Source organism: Antechinus flavipes, chromosome 2 (assembly GCF_016432865.1).
Source record: "Antechinus flavipes isolate AdamAnt ecotype Samford, QLD, Australia chromosome 2, AdamAnt_v2, whole genome shotgun sequence".
In the NCBI taxonomy this organism is placed as follows: domain Eukaryota; kingdom Metazoa; phylum Chordata; class Mammalia; order Dasyuromorphia; family Dasyuridae; genus Antechinus; species Antechinus flavipes.
Window position 1 is genome coordinate 397,302,214 of NC_067399.1, and position 18,513 is coordinate 397,320,726.

Sequence of the window (18,513 nt, forward strand, 5' to 3'; positions counted from 1 at the left end):
TAACTTCACCTTCCTGGGTCATAGTTTTCTCATATGAAAATAAAGGAACTGACCTTTTTTTCCCAGAGTTCTTCCCCCCCCCCTTTTTTTTTTTTTTTTTTTTTTTGGTATAATGGACTCTTTTGGCAGAGTGAGAAAGCCAATAGACTGCTTCCACAATGAATGTTTTTAAATAAAGTAAATGCTAAATTTCAGATAGAGATTATTGGAAATAAAGATCTATTTCTTTTTATCTGTTTATGGACCTCCTGTATTCTAAACACAGACTCCTTATGGGTCTCTGGGATCCAGGTGAGAACCTTTGGGCCAGATGATTTCAAAAGTTCCTTCCTGATCTATGTATGAAATTACAATAAAAGGTAAGGTGTGGTCTTTTGTAAATAATAGTTCTTTTAACAGATACTTAAAGAACTGAAGGAGGAGGGTGACTTCTTATACCTTGACTGTGGCTTCCCAGTCTTGTTATAAATAAAGAGCTTTACATATAATACATAAAAAGTAGTTACTTAATGTTTAAATTTTATTCTTTAGTTTGCTAGAATAATATAATAAATTATCCCTCTATCCTTATAGGCAATATCAATTCTATGTCGATTGTGTAAATATAATAACTAAATCTGTTCTAAATTACAAAAAGGAGAAAAAAGAAAGAGTAAAGAAGAAAAGAAAAGGAAGAAAAGGAAAGGACAGAGGGAGGAATGGAGACATTCAAAAATAAGGAAAGGAAGCAAAGGGAAAGGATTAGAAAAATCTGTTAGGCAGGTAGGAAAGGGATTATCCTGATAAGTAGAAGGCAATATTCCAGGAAGGAAGTCCCTCCAAAGGAATTGAAGACTCTTTGAGTACAAGTACACTATGGCACAATAGTAAACTATAAAGGGAAAAATTCTGTCAAGAAAATAGATTTTTTTTTCTGTTTCTCATTATGTCAAGAAAATGGATTGCCAGATTTTTATTTCTCCCCAAACTGAATGAGTTTGCCAGTTGTTTTCTTATATTGCCTACAACCTAAGATGAATGATCGTCAGCCTGAAATAAAACCAGAGGAAGACTTATATGAGAATACACAGTAAATGAGGAAAAGTTGTTGGCTATAATTGAATACTCTTTAGGTTTCATGGGAAACCTGTTGTGTTTTGGTGTGTCACATTGATCAAGAAAATGCTTAAATAGTGGTAAAATGTATCCTGATTATGTCTAGCCCATTGCCACCATAACATTTTATGTACTAATTTTCACAGGGCCCATAAAGGCAGAGAACTACCCTATCCAATTTGTAATAAGATTCAAAAAAAGTAGACAAAGAGATTATCAGGTTTTGTGCAAAGAAAAAAAAAAGTGAACCCTGAGAGAAATGCTGCTTCTTTTAGGTTCCCATGAGAGGTCAGAGGTTAATGAGATTTTGCCAAATAATCCTTACATTCATGCAGCAGGATTTAGACTAAAAGCACAATACTCCATCTCATTCATATAGAATTTGTGCTAATCTGATCAGGCCTAAACTGAAATTTGCTTTTTCCAATCTCAAAGAAGATACTTATCATGGAAATTTCATGATATAAATAAAAGGAAGTTAAATCAATTTAAGGGAGAGAAAACTCTTTTTCAAACACTTTTAGAGTGCTTAGAGATGCTTTTAGAGCATCTATTTTCAGGCAAATACTTGATGTACTATTTACAAATGCCCCATATTTATTCATTATGATAGGTTGAGGCAATATAACTAGGATAGATAGCAACAACTTTTTTTTTCCTTAAACTAAGTTCTTTGACAATCTATCCTAGTTTTTATGTTGAGTTCTATAATACAGTTATTTCTAGGTATTAACTCAGCTCCCTGCCATTGAGAAATCTCTTGAAACAAAAGAAAACTCTTAAAAACAACTGACAATGTTTATTTTTCAACTTGAAGGCAACATTCTATACTTATGGGGAAAAGATAGCAAGGTGGTATAGTAGATAAAGCCCTGCACCTGGAAGGAAGAGGGAGTTCAAATATGAACTCAGACATTTCCTAGCTGTGTGACTTTGGGCAAATCATTTAATCTTTGTTTTATATCATTTAGTATTACTATCATACACTCAACTTAAAAATGGGAATTAATAACAGCACCTTCCTCCCAGGGATATTATAAAGACAAAATGAGATATTTCTAAAATGCTTAGCACAGTACTTGGTATAGAGAAAGTGCTCTATAAATACTAGTTGTTGTTATCATTTTTATTATTATTATTATCTCTAGGATATTATTATTAATTATCTCTTTGAGTCTGAGATCAGTCCTTATATTTTCTTGGAGTTAGACTTCATTTTAGTGATCATTTTATTTACATAATTTTAATCATGGTGCATATTTGTCTCCAGGTTGTGATCACTTTAGTCCACAGCAATTCATATAAGTCTTTCCTTGATTCCCTGACTTACTTCTATTTTTGTCTTATAGAATAATCATGTTTATCACTGCCATATCAAAATTTTTTTCAGCTATCTCCTAATGAATGGACAATTGTTTATTACCACAAAAGTAATGCCATGAATATTTCAGTGCATATGAATTAGCTCTTAGTGTTAACTATGTAAACTTTAAAATAACAAATATGTCTTAATTTTAAAATATATTTTGATTTTATTTTTTAAAAATAATTTACTCTTTCCCCTTCCTTAGCCTCAATTAATAAGATTTTATTATACATTCTAAATATTCAAAAGCATAATACAACTTCTGTAGCTTGGCAATGTGCTAATTAGCCTGTACCTGGAAATATTGATCTCCTTTTTTCTGATTTGAATAAAAAACAATTTAATTTTCAAGGTGTAGAATAACTTAAAATTTTAACACTGAAGAATCTACATCAACTAAAATTAACTTTGCTAGAGCCTCAAGAAGGATCAATTGTTTTTGCTCTACTGTATGCCTACAGTTTTTTAATTAAAATGGGAAAAATATGAAAAGAAATAAACATGTTGATTATAGCAATAATCTCTTATTAGAGGTTTCCTCAGAGGACATTATTTAACTTACTCTCACCACAATTCTGTATAATTTCTGGAATAGGCAACACAATTTACATTTATACAGATATGAAATAATAGAGTTTAAGGATGACCCAAAGTGAAAATCTAAGCATCCAGGACTTAGCTATCTGTTAGCTAGATCACAATGTTAATAAAATGGAGGGAGGGTGGGGAAAGGCAGTCTTAAATTAATCTCCAAGAGGAAAACTGTCAACCAAATATATTCATAAGTGACTTGTATTATTTAAATAATAACTCCAGGACTACACAAACTAAAGAAAAAAACAAAACAAAGGATTCCACCAAATTTATTTAATGATTCAAGTATGATCATCTTACCTAAATGATGAAGAGTAAAATCAGAAGAATAAAAACTATAGATTAATATTCCTAACTAATACTGATATAAAAAATTAAATGTTAGTAAAGATGCTATATAAATATATATCAAAAATTATATACTATGACCAGATTGGATTTATATCAGAACTGATTTAATATTAGGAAAACCATAAACATAATTAATCATAATAATACCAACAAAAATCACATGGTTATATCAAATAGATACAGAAAAGGTTTTGGGGTAAAAAAAAACACTCATTTTCTCTTTAAAGCACTAGAAAACAGAAATAAATTGACTTTTACTTAACATGGTAAATAATGTGTGTTTAAAACCAAGACTCAGCATTATATGTTATGAGTATAAACTTCAATTAATTCTAATAATTTTAGAAGTGAAGCAAATATGCCCACAGTCAAAACTTCTATTGATATAGTGTTAGCAATGCTAATTATAATAATCAGATTTTTAAAATTGAAGAAATAGGCATAGGTTTAGAAAAAAACAAAATTTTTGCTTTTTGCTGAAGATAATATACTTAGAGAACCTTAGAGAGTAAACTAAAAATTAATTAAAATAATGTCAGTGGAAATGTGATATATAAAATAAATTCATACAAATCATCATCATTTTTATATAATACCAATAAACACAATAGGAAGATAAAGAAAAAGAAATTCTATTTAATGTAGCTACAAAAGTTATAATATACATGTGATATTATCTACTAATATAGACACAAGAATTATGTAAATAAAACTACAAATTTTGTTTACAAAAATAGTTTAAATTAGTTAAAAATAGTTGAAATTATTGATTGTTCATGGGTAGGCTGAATCAGTATAATAAATGTAATAATACTACGTATAATAATTTACTTATTTAATGCCATATCAATCAAACCACCAAAGGATTAAGAAAATAAAACAACAAAACTCATCTGGAGGCACAAAAGGTTAGGAATCTCAAGGGAAATATAGTTATCCCATCTACATGACAACTTTTCCCACTGGAGTTTTGATATATTGTGGGTCAGCATAAGAAATTAAGTGGAATTTGAGGGGAGTTTTGTGAAGACATGTGAAAGTTAGTAGATGATACATAAAAAGTTTAGAAACTCAGAAATACATAAAATTTATGTATAGTGTTCTGTAATATCAACCCAAATTTTACAATAAGATATTGTAAATCCACCATAAAAGAAAAGGAAAAATTTAGACTTTTTTTTCCCTAGTATGGAAGGAGGACCAAACATTTTTACTTGGATTTTTTAGCCTGTGAGAGCTCTGTGCCCCTAAACCCCACAATGTAGCAGGAATAACTGTAAAAGAGGGGAAGAAGCAGGAAACAAGGGGACTTTACAGTTGATTATACTTTAAAGCAACTGATTCTCAAAACAATATGACACTGGCTTAAAAATACTGATCATTGGAATAGATTAAGTATATAACCTATAGAAGTAAGTAAATGTAAAAGCCAGTCATTCAATAAACCCAAAGATCACAGATACTAGGGTAAGAACTTAGTATTTGATAAAGCTACTAGGAAAACTAGACAGTAGAATAGCAGAAATTGGGCTAGATCAACAACACACATCTTATTCCAAGATAAAGTTTAAATAGAAGTTTAAATTTAAAAAGGCACATCATAAATAAAAAAGAGGAACAAAGAAGATACCAGCTTTCATTTGCATGGATAGGGAAAGAGTTATGATCAAACGAATGATAGAGGTTCACAGATGATAAAATAGACAATTTTGATTACATAAAATTTAAAAGGGTTTGTACAAACAAATCCAATAAAGCTGTTTGGGGACTGACAAAGAACTAGCAAATAGTGAAGTATCCATTGATTGGAGAGTAGCCGAACAAATCATGTTATGTGAATCAAATGGAACACAACTAAAGAAATGAAGAAAAATGGCAGTTTCAAAGAGATATGAAAAGTCTTGAAATAAGTGTACATAGTCAGATGAGTACAGCCAGAAGAACAATTGCTTTATACAACAATATTAATATTGCAAAAAGAAATAAATTTGAAAGTTGTAAGAACTTTGGTGAACTAAATGATCAAGCATGACTTCAGAGGACAAATAAAGACTCCTCCCACAAAGAACTTCTGTTTACATAGGTTATATCTAATAATATTTGCTATATTAAAAATTAAAATAGTATCATATTTTAGCATATATATTAGATATTATATATCAGGATATAATATATTATATCTATAGCTATCTGTATCTGGATAAGTTCATTCACCCTGCAGTATACTTTCTGGGGATATCCACATTGATAATAAGATTGACACATACATTGTCAGAGCTAGCTTAATGTTTGGGAGGCTCTGAAGGAAACCATGGGAAAAGAAAGGTATTAGACTGACTACTGAACTGAAGGTCTACAGAGCTATTGTGCTCATCTCACAGTTGTAAGCCCATGAAACTTTGACATTTACCAATATCATGTCAGGAAACTGAATCACTTCCATTTGAATTGTCTTAGGAAGATTCTGAAGATCACCCAGCAGGAGAAGAAAACATACAGAGTCCTTTTTTAAAAAAAATCTAAACTGCCATGCATTCCAATTCTACTGCAAAGAGCCTAACTCCATTGGGCTGGTCACTGTTCTAATACCAAATGTATGTTTGCCAAAAAGATTATTTATGGAGAACTCACACATGGCAAGCACTCACAAGATGGTCAGAAAAAAAGTGATATAAACTCACTCTCACATTCTCTCTTCAGAACTTAAGAATTGATTATATAACATGGGAGACACTGACACAGGACCACTCAGCATGGGTGCCCTCGTCAGAGAAGGTGCTGTCCTTCTCTGAGCAAAGTAGAATTGAATTAACTCAGAAGAAATGTGAGATGTGCAAAAAATGTTCATAGGGACTATTTGTGTCCAACCTGTAGCAGACCATTCCGAACTTGTATTGGTCTGATCAACCACAATCAGACACTGTGATTTGACTCTAACATTGTGATATCATTTCAGTCTTCTTCAAGAATGAAGGACAACAACCCAACCCAATCTAGGGTACAGAAATAGTTTTGTCTTTGAAAATTCCCTGAAATGATCTTGGATAATTATAATAGCTTCTTAATTGGGTACTCTGCTTCAAGTTTCCCTCAGTCCATTCTTCATGTTTTTCTCATCTCTCACCTAGATTAGCAGTTTTCAAACTTTTGGGTCACAAGATTCTTTAAAATCATAGATTATTAAGAACCCCTCCTACAAAGAACTTCTGTTTATATGGGTTATATATAGAAATATTTGTCATACAAAAAATTAAAATAGTATTATATTATAGCATATATATTCGATGTTATATATAATAATATAATATACTAATATACAAAGATATAATATATCATATCTATAGCTATCTATCTATCTACTTGGACAAGTTCATTTGCTTTGACAGGATACTTCTCAGGAATGTCCACATAGTTGTCAAAGTAATTTTTACTCAAGCACAAATCTGACCATGTTACTCCTATATTCTAGAAATTCTAGCTATGTCCTATTATGAATATGGCCTGATCTATCTTTCCAGGTTCATTGGATATTCCTTTGCTAAACTGGCCCTATCTCCATTTCCTGTCTCTTTGCCTTAGCATTGATCATCCCCAATATTTAGAAAGCAGTCTCTCCTTGCCTTTTCTCCTCATAGAAGAAAACCATCATTTTTCTATTTTCTTTTAATTTTTTTTAATTTTAAAATTGTAATCGCTTTTTATTTACAAGTTATATGCATGGATAATTTTACAGCATTGACAATTGCCAAATCTTTTGTTCCAATTTTTCCCCTCCTTTCTCCCACCCTCTCCCCTAGATGGCAGGATGACCAGTAGATGTTAAATATATTAAAGTATAAATTAAATACAAAATAAGTATACATGACCAAACCGTTATTTTACGGTATAAAAAGAATCGGACTCTGAAATATTGTACAATTAAAGCCATCATTTTTCAAGATGGAGCTCAAAAACTTCCTTCTCTATAAGGCCTTTTTTTGGTTACCCCAACTATTAGTATCCACTCCCAACTTCTGTATTTATTCTTCATATATTTATATAAGTACTTGTTGTCTCTCCTCATTATAATGTAAACTCATTTGTATTTGCAATTCCCAGTATCTAGAAAGCACTATACCCACCATTTACTATAGTAGGTACTTAAAGATTTGTGACTATGTTTGTTCACTGTATTTGATTCAGTTGTTTTTGTTTTGTTTTGTTTTTTTGTTTTTTATCATTTGGCAATGCATCTTCTTATTCTTGCTGCAATGACTATTTTCATGCAAAGCTATAACAAGGGCTAGTTACTCAAAAAGAGAGTAGCAAAAAGAGAGAAGACATTGAGCTAGGAATTGGAAGACTCACGTTCTAGTTATTTATTAACCATGAAATTTTGAGTAAATTAGCCAACTTCTCTGGATCTCATCATATTCATCTGAATAATGAGAAAATTGGAATTCTATGAAGATTTGGGGCGGGGAGTGATGACCATAGCACTTATAGGCTTGAGCACTCAGTGACTTCATTGGTTTATCTCTATTTCTGCCATTAATCTGCCAGTATCAAAGCTGGGTTTGGCAACCATAGAATGAATTGTTCTAAGAATCCAAAGCAGACACTGGCCCCTGAGTGTCTCTAGAGCATCAGGGAAACTGATCCAATCACTTTTACTTTTTCTCCTGAATCATTCATCTAGAAATAGAATAAAAAGTGCCTCCCCAGTCAGTGAAGTCTTGTGAAATATCTGCATTGTCTGCTGAGAACTCTGGGGAAGCGGAGTGTGGGTGACTTTATGAGCTTAGCAGCCAAATGGAAAATGGTAGATTTCTTTCTCTGCTGTGCTTAATCTGCACCATTTAAAAACACAGACAGAGGTCCCATAGAAGCTGCTTGGCTTTTTCTCTGTCATTTTTTACCCTCATCCTTAGCAAAGAAGCCAATGCCCCAGTGTCGACCCCGTCCTGAAACAACTGTGCAATTCAATTTTGTCAGCTAAAACCCTGTCCACCCAAGTGTTTGGTGGCCCTGGCATCGGGCACTATGTCTTATAAATCTCCCTATCCATAGAACCTGACACAAAGCCCTGCACACTATGGGTACTTAATAAATGTTTGTGGATTCTCAAAGGCCCAAAGGACCTAGAACTGAAAGAGACCTTAGTGATTAGCTAGAATAGAGGTTGGCAGACTATAGCCCAAGCTCTGCCACCTGTTTTTGTATAGCCTGGAAGCTAAGAATGCATAATAAAACTTTATTTTAAATGCAAAAATGATTCTTAGATTAATGCACATATGAAAACAGGCAGCAGGGCCTGCTGGCCACAGTTTGCCAACCCCCAAACTCCAGCATACTGGACACTTCACAGACGAGGATAATGATTTAGACAAGACATCTGGCTAATAATCTAAATTTAACATATTTTATCCATAAGCTTTGATATCAGGTTGACATATCTTGTGCTGAGTTAGCAATTTAAGTAAAGTGGCAAATAGAGTATTAGAGATAAAAAGATTTGAGTTCCAATCCTGTTTCAAACTGTTACTAACTGTGTGATTCTGAGCAGGTCTTTGAATATTGCTCAGCCTCAATTTCCTCATCTGTAAAATGGGGATAATAACATCTACTTTCCAAAGTTACTGATTAAAACACAGACATGGAACTTTCCAAACCTTATACTATAAATTTTAGCTATTATTATTATTATTATTATTATTTTCAAGGTAGAATAGCTTTTCACAACCTGGTCCTATTGGGTCCCCTCAGTCTTACTGCAACTCTTCAGTTCAGCAAAACTAGCTTTCTTGCTATGTCTCAAACAGGACACTTCATTTCTCATTTCCATTCCTTTATACTGGCCAATTGTCTTAAAAATTCCTCCTTCTCCTAACCTTTGCCTCTTAGAATCTCTTTAGGATTCAGCTCAAATGTTACTCTCTTCATAAGGCCTTTTCTAATTCTCCAGCTACTAGCACTTTCTCCCTCATAGTTAACTTATGTCTGTTTTGCTTGTGTTTGATATTCCCCTAGATATGTATAAGTTGTCTCCCCATTGGAACAGATGTTCCTCAAGGGATAGAAACTATTTCCCACGTTTCTGTATCCCTTGTGTCTAGTACACAGTAAACATTGAATTAATACTTATTAATTGAATGATTGATTAAAGTAAGAAGCTCTTACCTGATAGGATTTAGAGGCAATTTAATAATGCTCTATGGATCAGAGGAGGAAACTGAGGCTGAAACAAGGCAAGTGATTTGCCCAAAGTCACTCAGGTAAAAAAAACAGAGCTGAATGATTGAACATATATAACATATAACAAATTGCTTACTATTTCAAGGAAAAGAGTGGTGAAGGAGGGAGAGAGAAAATTTGGAACTCATTTTTTAATGGAAGTTTAAAATTGTTTTTCCATGTAACTGAGTAAAAATATTTAGAAAATATGAATTTAAAAAAAAACCAGAGCTGAAATTCAAACTTGGCTTCCCTGACTCCAGATCTAATCTTTTTCCCTTTGTACTATACTGCCTCTTCTCAAATGTCACTTAGTTCTTGATTTCTGTCTATATGTAAATTTCTTCAAAATCAGAAATTCAAAAAAGAACAAAATATTTGGTTTAAATTCATATTCATATCTCAAATCAAGAGTTTTAGTTAGTATATGCTATCGATTTTATTTTTAATGCTCAGAAGATATTTTAAAATATCACTTCAGTTGGAAAATTGGACTTTAAATCAAGGTTAATGCCCAATGTTCTAGTTTTTGGTCCATCATTTGAGCCTAGTTGCAGTTGAAAACACAGTTTTTGAATTAAACCATTTTTAGAAAGGAATAATTGACTTTCCTGGCAAATAAGACTTCTCATTTTCTTGTGCATCTTCAGAAAAAAAAATGTTGTATGTGAATCAAAGCTCTCAAAAAGAATTCAGATGTAAATTCTAAAGTGTGTGCCTCTATCCAGTAAGCCTTGGATAATTACCATCTATTTTCTGGAGGAAATAGACATTTAATACCTATCCTTGGAAATTATCAGTACTAGAATCTCATTTGTATAGATCTGTCATCTTTGAAACTGCTCATTCTATTTGCTCCATAGAAAAGGCTGAAAAAGTAAGTACAGCCTGAGAAATGCCAGAAGTTGGGAAAGGTTTACATCAAATCACATTCAAAATCATGTCTAAAGCTAGGGGGAGAATGATGGGAGGAGGGGGAAAACAGAAGCTAACAAAAATTATAGCCCTTTCATCTGCTAATTTCAGATGCTAATAAAAGTCAGGGAAACTATAAAATGAAAGCATCCTGTTGTTTCCAACAGTCACCAAATTTAACTAGACTTTAATAATGACTTTCAAAATTATTTTCAGCATACTGAATCAAAAATAGTGGCATTTTCAGAGACCTTTTCTCTCCTGGATGAGCAGTTTGACCAAATCACAGAATTTCAAGAAGGGTCCTCACAGACTATGTGGTCTAATTTCTAACTGAAGGGATCATTACTATAACATACAAGGTACAAATACAAATGTTTAACCAACCTTTGCTTGAAAAATCTTCAATGAAAAGGCAACTGTCACATCACAAGGCTACTCATTCCACTGTACATAAGGAGTACTTCAGGGTCATAAAGATAGCCACAGTGGAGCAATGGTTGAAGCAAGTCATTATTAAGTTGGATTGACATTTTAAAATATCATAAGATCCTATATTTAGACCTGGAAAGGACATGAAAGGTCATCTGATCTAATCTCCTCTTTTTTTCATATGAGGTACAATGATGTCCGCAGAAATGTAAAGCTATAAAGTGGAAGAGGTAGGTCTTCTGACTCCCAATTCTGCATTTCTACCATGGTACTACACTTGGTTGGATGCAAGGGCCCTAGAATCAGAAGGCCTATATTCAAGTAATCATTCTTACATATAAATTATACATGTTGTGTTATGTTATCATGCATTAATCTGATCTCTAGAATTCAATGAGTAATTGAAACTAAGCTTAGATTTTTCTCATCAGTAAACTAGGAATAGTAATAACTGTCTCACTTCCTTGATGAGATTATTGTGAGACTCAAATGAGTTAATGTCAACCAACCAATCACAGAATGTTTCTTAAATCCCTATTATGTTCCCTATATGTATTATATATACAAGTGTGAAAAATAAATTATTCCTACTCAAAAAACTTAATATTTTATCAGAGGAGATAACAGGGGAGATAATCTCCACATGGAACATCCTACTAACAAACTTTATATAGAAAGCATAACTTTAAATAAAAATTCTCTCAGTAATATTAAGCATATTGATTTAAAGTTAGTTATTCTGTCTATTTTTCAAAAGTTCTATTTAAGAATTAAAAGCTATGCATATTAGAGTTTGATGAGAAGCAGGAAAAAAAGGTCTTATTTGAAACTTCAAACACAAAGCCAGCGATCTTCATCTGTTTAATTATTTATTCCCCGCTTTAAAAATCCATTAAAGTATAGCACAGACAATAAATATGATGCAGATACTGTTTAATTAGCAAAACAAAAAGTGATAAGTGAATCTCCTTCAAGTATATAGGACCAAGTGAAAAGCAGTGGGCCTGAGATCAGAAGGCCTACCTTCAAGCATCTATTCTTATATATAAATTGTATGTGTTGTGTGGAATCCTGTTATATTACATTAATCTGCTTTGTAGCTTTGGACAAATCATTTCACCTAAGTTTAAGTTCTCTCTCTGGTAAACAAAGAATGATAATAACTGTCTTACTTCTTTGACCAAGTTGTAAAAATAAAAGGAAACTAATCATTCAGAGTGTTTCTTAAATCCCTATTGTGTGCTAGGCACTGGAGATTATACAAAATAAATACAAAAATAAATAAATGAATTATCCCTACTCAAAAAAATTAACATTTCATCAGGGGAAATACAGAATAAATACAAATAATTACAAGCTGATTACAAAGGAGTTGAGAAGGTAGGGCACTAACAGTTATTTTGGAGGGATCAGAAAAGGATTCATGTAAAAGGTGGTATTTGAGCTAAATCTTGAAGAAAGAGACATTCCTTGTGAAAATGTTATACTACAGAGTACCGTCACAACAACAACAACAAACAGAAGGCAATATAAAAATAAAATGACATTTGGAATCATTTAAGCAGTTATCACATATTTGACTTAATGGCCCAATATTCCCACAACCTCAGGGCAGGATGAGGCCATTTGGTCCAAATTGTACTTTAACAAGAATGCCCTCTACAACATCCCTGACAAGCAGAGCTGAAATAGGCATCAGTTACTTCCTCACCATGGCAACCTACATCTCTGAAATTGACTTACTGTCTTGCACAGCTGTGGCACACGACTGCTTCTGTACTTTTCTCCACGAGATGAGTTCCCCCTTTCTAACATACCTGTAACTGTGGTGGAGTTGCACTTTGTGCTTCCATCTCTTCCTCACTGAACTGCACTCTGTGACACAACCTTTTACCCATTGCCTACCAAGAGCTCAATTTGCCCTGGGGATAGTTGTGGCTAGTCACAGATCTGTTGACAAAATCATCATCTAGCCTTTTTTGAAGACCTCTAAAGAAAGGACACATCATCTATCCAGGTAACCTATTTCACCTTTCAATGGCTCTAATTGTCAGGAAATTGCAACAAGTTGAAATTGCCTTTCTCTAATTTTTCACTCATAGGTCTTGGTTCTGCCTTTTAGAGTCAAACAGAATAAGTCCAATCTCTTTCCCATGGTGGTCCTTTCAATGTGTGAGGGCAGCAATTATGTTTTTCCTTTTTCCTTTTTTTTCTAGGATAAGTATTCCCAGGTCCTTTAATCTGTCTTTACAGAGCTTAAGGCTTAATGCCTTTCATAATCCTAGTCACCCTTCCTCAAATGTCCAAATTCTCAAAGCTCTTCCCCAGATGTGATGACTAAACTGAACTCAATATTTTGGATGTGATCTAAATTCTAACAGATCATTACTTCCCTTTTATTACATATAATGCAGCCTAACATCTCATTAGTTTTTCTAGGTTAACATATCACCTGGTTGACTCCTATTTTCCTCATATGTTGAATTAAAATCTCCATACTTCCCTTGTCTTGTATTTGGGAAGTTGAAAACAAGCAAATCACACATCTACAGTATTCCATTGATTTATCGCTGTAGTACTTATATTTAAAAAAGAAAATAAGATTAGCCTAGTATTGTTTATTCTTGATGATTCTTTATGACTGATGCTTTCTTCTCTAGATTTTCAGGGTATTATTTCAATAATGCATTTTAGAGTTTTTCCAGGAGTCATTTGTCATTGACTCATTGGTCAAGCTCATTGACTTATGGTCTTTTCTCTACCCTGTTTTGAAAATCTGGATCATATTTGCCCTTTAGCATATTTTCTTTCTTTTTCTTGGATGAGTTTACTTTTTAGTTTTTTTCCTCAATAGCTTTCATTTGATTTTTAAAATTATTTCCTTTTAATATACATTGCTTTATGAATCATGTCAGGAGAGAAAAATCAGAACAAAAGGGAAAAAACCATGGGAAGAAAAAAAACAAGAAAAAGAAGTGAACATAGCATGTGTTGATTTACACTCCATAGTTCTTTTACTGGATGCAACTGGCATTTTCTCTCCAAAGTTTATTGGGATTGCTTTGTATCACTGAACCATTGAGAAGAACCAAGTCTTTCATAGTTGATCATTGCACATTCTTGCTGCTATTATGTACAATACATTCCTGGTTCTACTTGTTTCACTCAGCATCAGTTCATGTAAATCTTTCCAGGCCTTTCTAAAATCAGGTTCTATAAAAATGATGAAGAACACATCCAGCCATTCTGGAGAGCAATTTGGAGCTATGCTCAAAAAGTTATCAAACTGTTCATACCCTTTGATCCAGCAGTGTTTCTACTGGGCATATACCCAAAAGAGATACTAAAGAAGGGAAAGGGACCTGTATGTGCCAAAATGTTTGTGGCAGCCCTGTTTGTAGTGGCTAGAAACTGGAAAATGAATGGATGCCCATCAATTGGAGAATGGCTGGGTAAATTGTGGTATATGAATGTTATGGAATATTATTGTTCTGTAAGGAATGACCAGCAGGATGAATACAGAGAGGCTTGGAGAAACTTACATGAACTGATGCTAAGTGAAATGAGCAGAACCAGGAGATCATTATACACTTCGACAATGATATTATATGAGGATGTATTCTGATGGAAGTGAATTTCTTTGACAAAGAGACCTAACTGAGTTTCAATGGATAAATGATGGACAGAAACAGCTACACCCCAAGAAAGAACACTGGGAAACGAATATGAACTATTTGCATTTTTGATTTTCTTCCCGAGTTATTTTTACCTTTTTAATCCAATTCTCCCTATGCAACAAGAGAACTGTTCAGTTCTGCAAACATATATTGTATCTAGGATATACTGCAACATATCTAACATATATAGGACTGCTTGCCATCTAGGGGAGGAGGTGGAGGGAGGGAGGGGAAAAATCGAAACATAAGCGAGTGCAAGGGATAATGTTGTAAAAAATTACCCTGGCATGGATTCTGCCAATATAAAGTTATTATTAAATAAAATAAAATTAAAAAAACATACCTATTCAATATATTGTCCGATTTTGTTGTTTTCTACCTCTATAATATGCCTCATAAACATCTCCTTTTTTCATTACTTTCAGGTCAATATTCCAGTTCACACTTTCATTACTTTTCACTTGGACTGTTGCAATAGCTTCCTAATTGAACTCCTTTCCTCAAATTTTCTTTGCTCTACTCTGTCCTCTGTACAGCTGCCAAAGTAGTTTTCCTAAAGTAAGAGTTCAACCATGTTACTTTCCTGGATCTTAATATTCACTATTTGCATCATTATGGCCAAGTCACTTAACCATTTTGGGCCAATGAGACTGGTTGAAAGAGAGAAAGAAAATAATGTCCTCTCCCCATTATTTTTGACCACAATAAAACAAAAATAAAGTGAGTAATACGATTTTGGTGAGTGATAACCATTCTAATCAATATATTTGTTTGTCATTCAGTCATTTCGGTCATGTCTGACTCTTTATGACCCCATTTGGGGTTTTCTTTGCAAAGATACTGGAATGATTTGTCATTTCCCTTTCCAGATCATTTTATAGATAAGGAAAGTGCAGCAAATACAGCTAAGTGACTTTCCTGGATCACACAATAAGCGTGGATTTGGACACAATTCTTCCTAACTACAGGCCCAGTGCTCTACCTACTGCACCACCTAGCTCTCCTCCAATATCCTTGACTAGCTCCTTATTATCTCTAGGATAAAATAGTAACTCCTCTGGCATATAAGGCCCTTCACCACCTGGTCCCTTTCATGTCCTCTATGATCTAGTCAAAACCTGTCCCCATGCCTAGAATACATCACTCTTCATCCTAAAATACATCCCTCCTCATCTTTCCTCATCTCTACCTCTCAAAATTCCTATTACCTTCAAGGCTCAACATAAGCCCAACATTCTGCATAAAGCCTTTCCTGTTTCCCTCCCCTTCCCCCTTTCCCAGCTCTTCCCTCTCAAATTATCTTTTATCCATTTTATACATGTTTTGTAGGTACCAATATGTGTACAGCTTTGTCTGACTAGGCTATAAACTCAAGGGAAAGGACTGGCTTCACTTACATCTCTGCTTTCTCAGTATAGAAGATTCTAATGGGTACATCCTGAATTTTTATTGATTAAATATTGCAGAGGTTCTTATTCTGAAGTTCATGAACTTATTCTGATAAATTCATTTCAATATAATGTAATTCTTTGTAATCCTATGTATTTTATTTTTTGCATTTTTCTAATGCTTCACTAGTCTGCCAAAGGGGTTTATAACATATGCATGAAAGGTTAAGAACTTCTAGAATATAGAAAAGACTTAGAGAAGAAATGAAATCTGTCTTTGAGTATTTAAAGGGTTATTATTATTTGCTTGGAGCAATAGATTCGAGTTGCAAAAAGGCAAATTTGGGCTTGATGTCAAGAAAAATTTTCTGCCAGTCAGTTAGCCAAATAGAATGTCTTGTTTCTGGAGGTAGGGACATCCTCCCTCTAGATGTTGTCACATAATCTGGATATATGTTGTAAGGCATAGTGTATAGGTGATTCATATAGGTATGGATTGACCAAATTGGTTTCTGAGTTTTGTTCCCTCATTGAATTTCTATGGTTTTAAATCAGAAAAAAAAGCCTCTGTAAGATTAAGTGACTGCCTTATGGCTCCACAACAAGTCAGTGACTATTTTAGTTCTAAGGTCTTCTGGATTTCAGGTCTCCAACTCTATCTACCAGGGCACACTGCTCTCATGTGCACAGAAAACATTAGGAGTGATTGAATAGGGCCATGAATGAGCTGTAGTATAAGAATTGAATATGCACATTATTATTAGAAAACAAAGACTGCTTCAAAGATGGGCCCCAAGGCCACATGAATTCCAACATTTGGTCTCTGAAGCAAAGAGCAGGCTTGTTGACTGCCTCCCTCATAGGGTATCAAATTTGGTTTTCATCCTACACAATTTCTCACCCTATCTCCCTGTTTTTAAGTGACCACACATGCAATAATGCCACTTTCAGTCAATCTGTAGCTCTGCCAGAGCATCTAAATCTTGATTTGCAACCCCCAGTGGTGCTATTCATGTTCCCTCCAACTGCTTATCATTTGGCAATTTTAAAACGCAGACAGACCTTGGGGAGAAGTTAGATCTCTAAGTTCAGGCTTATAAGAAAAGAAAATGAAAAGAATTAAAGGCAGCTCTCCAGAGGAGGACATTAGTACAGGTAGAAGGATTTCAGAAAAGAGAGGCCCTGCTGGGGATCCAGAAGACTATTAAGAGACTTACCATTGATACCTGGAATCTCTCGGGCCACTCACATAATCCTTATAACTAGAAATTCTAACTTTATCCTGAGTAACTTCATAGCATGGTCATGCATAATTATAATCAAGTCACAAAAGAAAAAAGAAAAGAAAAGAAAAACTTCCAGCAGCCTTTGAATGTTTGCCATCCAAATTGTACAAAACAGAGACACTAACCTGGACAAAACATCAACCTTCTTCTAACCTATTCAGGCAAGGGCAGGATGCCCCTTTGAGAAAGTAAAATGAGCTTCAAACAAAAAGTAAGGGAAAATTCTCAGAGTTGATTCTAGCTTGGAGCAAACTCAGGAGTTTTTAGAAGTTCCCTTCACTGACTCCAACTCATTGCAAAGATAAATGCTTTCTACTGGCAGACCAGGCAAAGATTCTTGGGGGACAGGGATGGAATAAAGAAGGGTGAAAGGAGAGAGAAGAGGAAGAAGGCTACGTACCTTCAGTGACTCCAATGTCGATGGTCCCTTTCACTTGACTGAAGCACCACAGAGTGTCCTGGGTAAGGTTCCCAATTCCTGCCAGGGTCACAAGGCAAAAAGTAGAAATTAGGAAAATTTGTCTCTAAAGGAAAAGCAAGGCAGTGCAGATAGAGTGTGGGTTTTCTTAAAAGCAGAATTTGTGCTGACCAGGTATCATCCTGGAGAAAGAAAGAAGATCCTTGCTAATCCTGAGAAAGTGGGCAATCTGCAGACATTATGTGCTCGCTGTGAATTGAGCCTCTGTGTCTTGCCAGACCACGTTAGGGCTATTTTGAAGTCGAGCAATTGGAGTCAGTCCCCTTCACATCCACTGGCAGCATCCAAGAGGAGTTAAGGAGGGCCTGCAGTCACACCCTTTGTAGCTGCCTCTGTTCATCAGAATACTAATGCTGCCGATTGTTTCCTTTGGGTAGGGAAGGGAATAATAGGCAGGCAGTAAGGGGGAGTGGGGTAGAGAATGATTCTTTTCCCTACTCAGGTTTACAGGAATTATAACAGATGAACATTCCTGCCTCCCTGGGTCTCAGTTTCCCCATTTGTAAAATGAGAACATTGAACTAGGTTGTCTCTGAGGTCTTTTTCAATTCTTGACCTAGGCTCCTATGAAAAGAACTTGAGGTTGAGCGAGGACTTCTGTCTGACTTGCTTAGTTTTTGACTGTTCCTCAAAGTCAAAGTTGCTGGGACAGTGGACAGAAACGTAAAATTAGGCAGCTGTAAGAGAAGGTTGACAGTTTGGAGGGAGGATGCTGAAT

General features: G+C 34.3%; 1 protein-coding gene across 2 annotated transcripts in view; it reads right to left on the bottom strand.

Annotated features, from left to right (window-relative positions):
* Positions 1–17,981, bottom strand: part of PPP2R2B (protein phosphatase 2 regulatory subunit Bbeta) — a 476,855-nt gene extending 458,874 nt beyond the window's left edge. The window contains exons 1-2 of one of the 2 annotated variants that reach the window (XM_051978669.1): positions 17,907–17,981; positions 17,718–17,795 (exon numbers count right to left, since the gene is read on the bottom strand). In XM_051978669.1, the coding sequence (XP_051834629.1) occupies positions 17,718–17,795; positions 17,907–17,916 (88 nt within the window). In that variant the 5' untranslated portion in view covers positions 17,917–17,981. The remainder of the gene's footprint in view (positions 1–17,717; positions 17,796–17,906) is intronic. The other variant, XM_051978671.1, reaches the window with a different exon arrangement.
* Between the last annotated feature and the right edge of the window lie 532 nt (positions 17,982–18,513).